The sequence below is a fragment of the Nylanderia fulva genome, unplaced genomic scaffold, assembly GCF_048542155.1.
Source record: "Nylanderia fulva isolate GAGA-0341 unplaced genomic scaffold, ASM4854215v1 Scaffold899, whole genome shotgun sequence".
NCBI classification, from domain to species: domain Eukaryota; kingdom Metazoa; phylum Arthropoda; class Insecta; order Hymenoptera; family Formicidae; genus Nylanderia; species Nylanderia fulva.
This window is the reverse complement of record NW_028191025.1, coordinates 17,702-19,428: the sequence shown is the minus strand read 5'-3', so window position 1 is coordinate 19,428 and position 1,727 is coordinate 17,702. Positions and strand designations below refer to the sequence as shown.

The window sequence follows — 1,727 nt, the reverse complement described above, 5'->3', positions numbered from 1 at the left end:
AACTTTTGTTGTTTTATTATAAAATGCATTGAAACAAAGAGATATTAGGGGTAGTAAAAATGGGACACCTTGTATAAATACACACACGCATACATATGTGTATATGTATGTGTAACAACCTGTATATATAATTTTTATATAATTATAAATTATATAAAATGGGACACCCTGTATATGTATGTGTGTGTCGATTGACAACTTTTTTATTGCGACATCTGTCGAGTTTTGTCGATAATTATATTTAAAAAATCTTCATTATCGACCCTATCGGAGTTCGCCCGTGCATTTAGGATCCCCTTAAGTATCACTTTCCGTTTTTGATACAAAATGTACTAATAAAGTGTTAATTTACCAGCATCAAAATTTCGAGGAATGTTACATTCGGTCGATTTAGTTACAACCTCGGTTGGTATATTTTGAACTAAGTTTCCATCTAGAAAAATAGTAAAATTAATTATTATATAGAAACTCAAAAATATTAGAGAAAATAAATGCTTACCACTTGATATAAGAGGGCTTGTGGGGGGATAACTATTAATATCTGATTCATACCGTGACAAATCAGAAGAGTCATTGTCAGACAAATACTTCGTCGATCTGTTTCTTTTCCCTTTTGGTTTACTATGTTGTTTCCTACATTCATCATTTTGCGACGAAAGATCAGACGTATATTTAGCCTTATTTGCTTTCCGTTGAGCAACAGATAGATCTTCTAAAAATAAGATTTGAAGACTTTTATGACTGTGCATAAATAAAGTATTATTATAATAAATCGCTGTCTCTATTTGTAAATTGTTTAATTAGTTGCAAAATAGTTTCTTAATTTTCATTTATTAATTCTTTTATTTTATTAATTTTTTTTATTTCAATAAAAAAGATAGTTTAGTTATATAAATAAAAAATATATAAAATACTCATCTTACCATAGCTACCTAAAATGTCAACTTTATGAAGATTCCAATCAGATTCTGGCGTTTTCTTGAATTTTATAAATTCATTAATTTTCCTTGAAGTCCAATGCGATGAGGGCCAATTGCATTCTTTTATATTTTTTAAGTACCAAGATTTTGGTATTGCTTCAACCGTATCTTCATTTGCAAACTTAACGATGTACCAACCCATTTGCAAGTAAAGTTAATATACGTTATATGTTAAAATTTTTTATATTGCTTGAGTAAAGAAAATAATTCTATAACATAAAGTTACAAAACATAATAAATATATTACATAAAAACATAAATTTACTAGACAACATAAATATTGCATATTATTTGATAAAGTTTCACTTTAATATAAACTAGAAAGTTTATTTTTATCTTAAAAATGTATATTTACTAATATAAGTTTATTAAAAATAATTATTTTCAAAACGCAGTTAAGTAAAACTACGATTTAAATCACTTAATTCAAATGAAGCTAATCCTAGCATTTCGATTTATAAATGCAGCATTGGAAATGAAACATATTGATTATTGTAAATAAGAACTATTAATTTTTTATTGATGTGTGTAATAGGCCACATTTTGAGTGAACTGTTGATTTTTCGAATATATTGTATATCAAAAAAAGATGACGAACATGGTTTAGTAAAAAAGTCTTTATGTCTTCTATATTCGTATCCTAATAATATTTCAAAATTCTTATAGCAACAAAAATTTTTTACTTCAACGATAGTTTTATCTTTAAGTTCAATAAACCTATCAGCCTCTTTTGAAACATGTATACAA

General features: G+C 26.2%; 1 protein-coding gene across 1 annotated transcript; it reads right to left on the bottom strand.

Moving 5' to 3' along the window:
- Positions 1-332: 332 nt before the first annotated feature.
- Positions 333-1,122, bottom strand: LOC146719696 (uncharacterized). The gene is made up of 3 exons (XM_085489609.1): positions 924-1,122; positions 500-712; positions 333-433 (listed from the first exon to the last, which is right to left on the bottom strand). Exons 1-3 carry the CDS (start codon positions 1,120-1,122, stop codon positions 333-335), a joined length of 513 nt encoding a protein of 170 aa, XP_085345735.1.
- Positions 1,123-1,727: the final 605 nt, after the last annotated feature.

Bases quoted from the DNA above. Each gene is read 5' to 3' on its own strand.
- LOC146719696 (XM_085489609.1), bottom strand. From the start codon at position 1,122: ATGGGTTGGTACATCGTTAAGTTTGCAAATGAAGATACGGTTGAAGCA. The intron at 713-923 runs GTAAGATGAGTA...TCTTATTTTTAG, and splicing joins TGACATTTTAGGTAGCTATG to AAGATCTATCTGTTGCTCAA. The intron at 434-499 runs GTAAGCATTTAT...CTATTTTTCTAG, and splicing joins AAGCCCTCTTATATCAAGTG to ATGGAAACTTAGTTCAAAAT.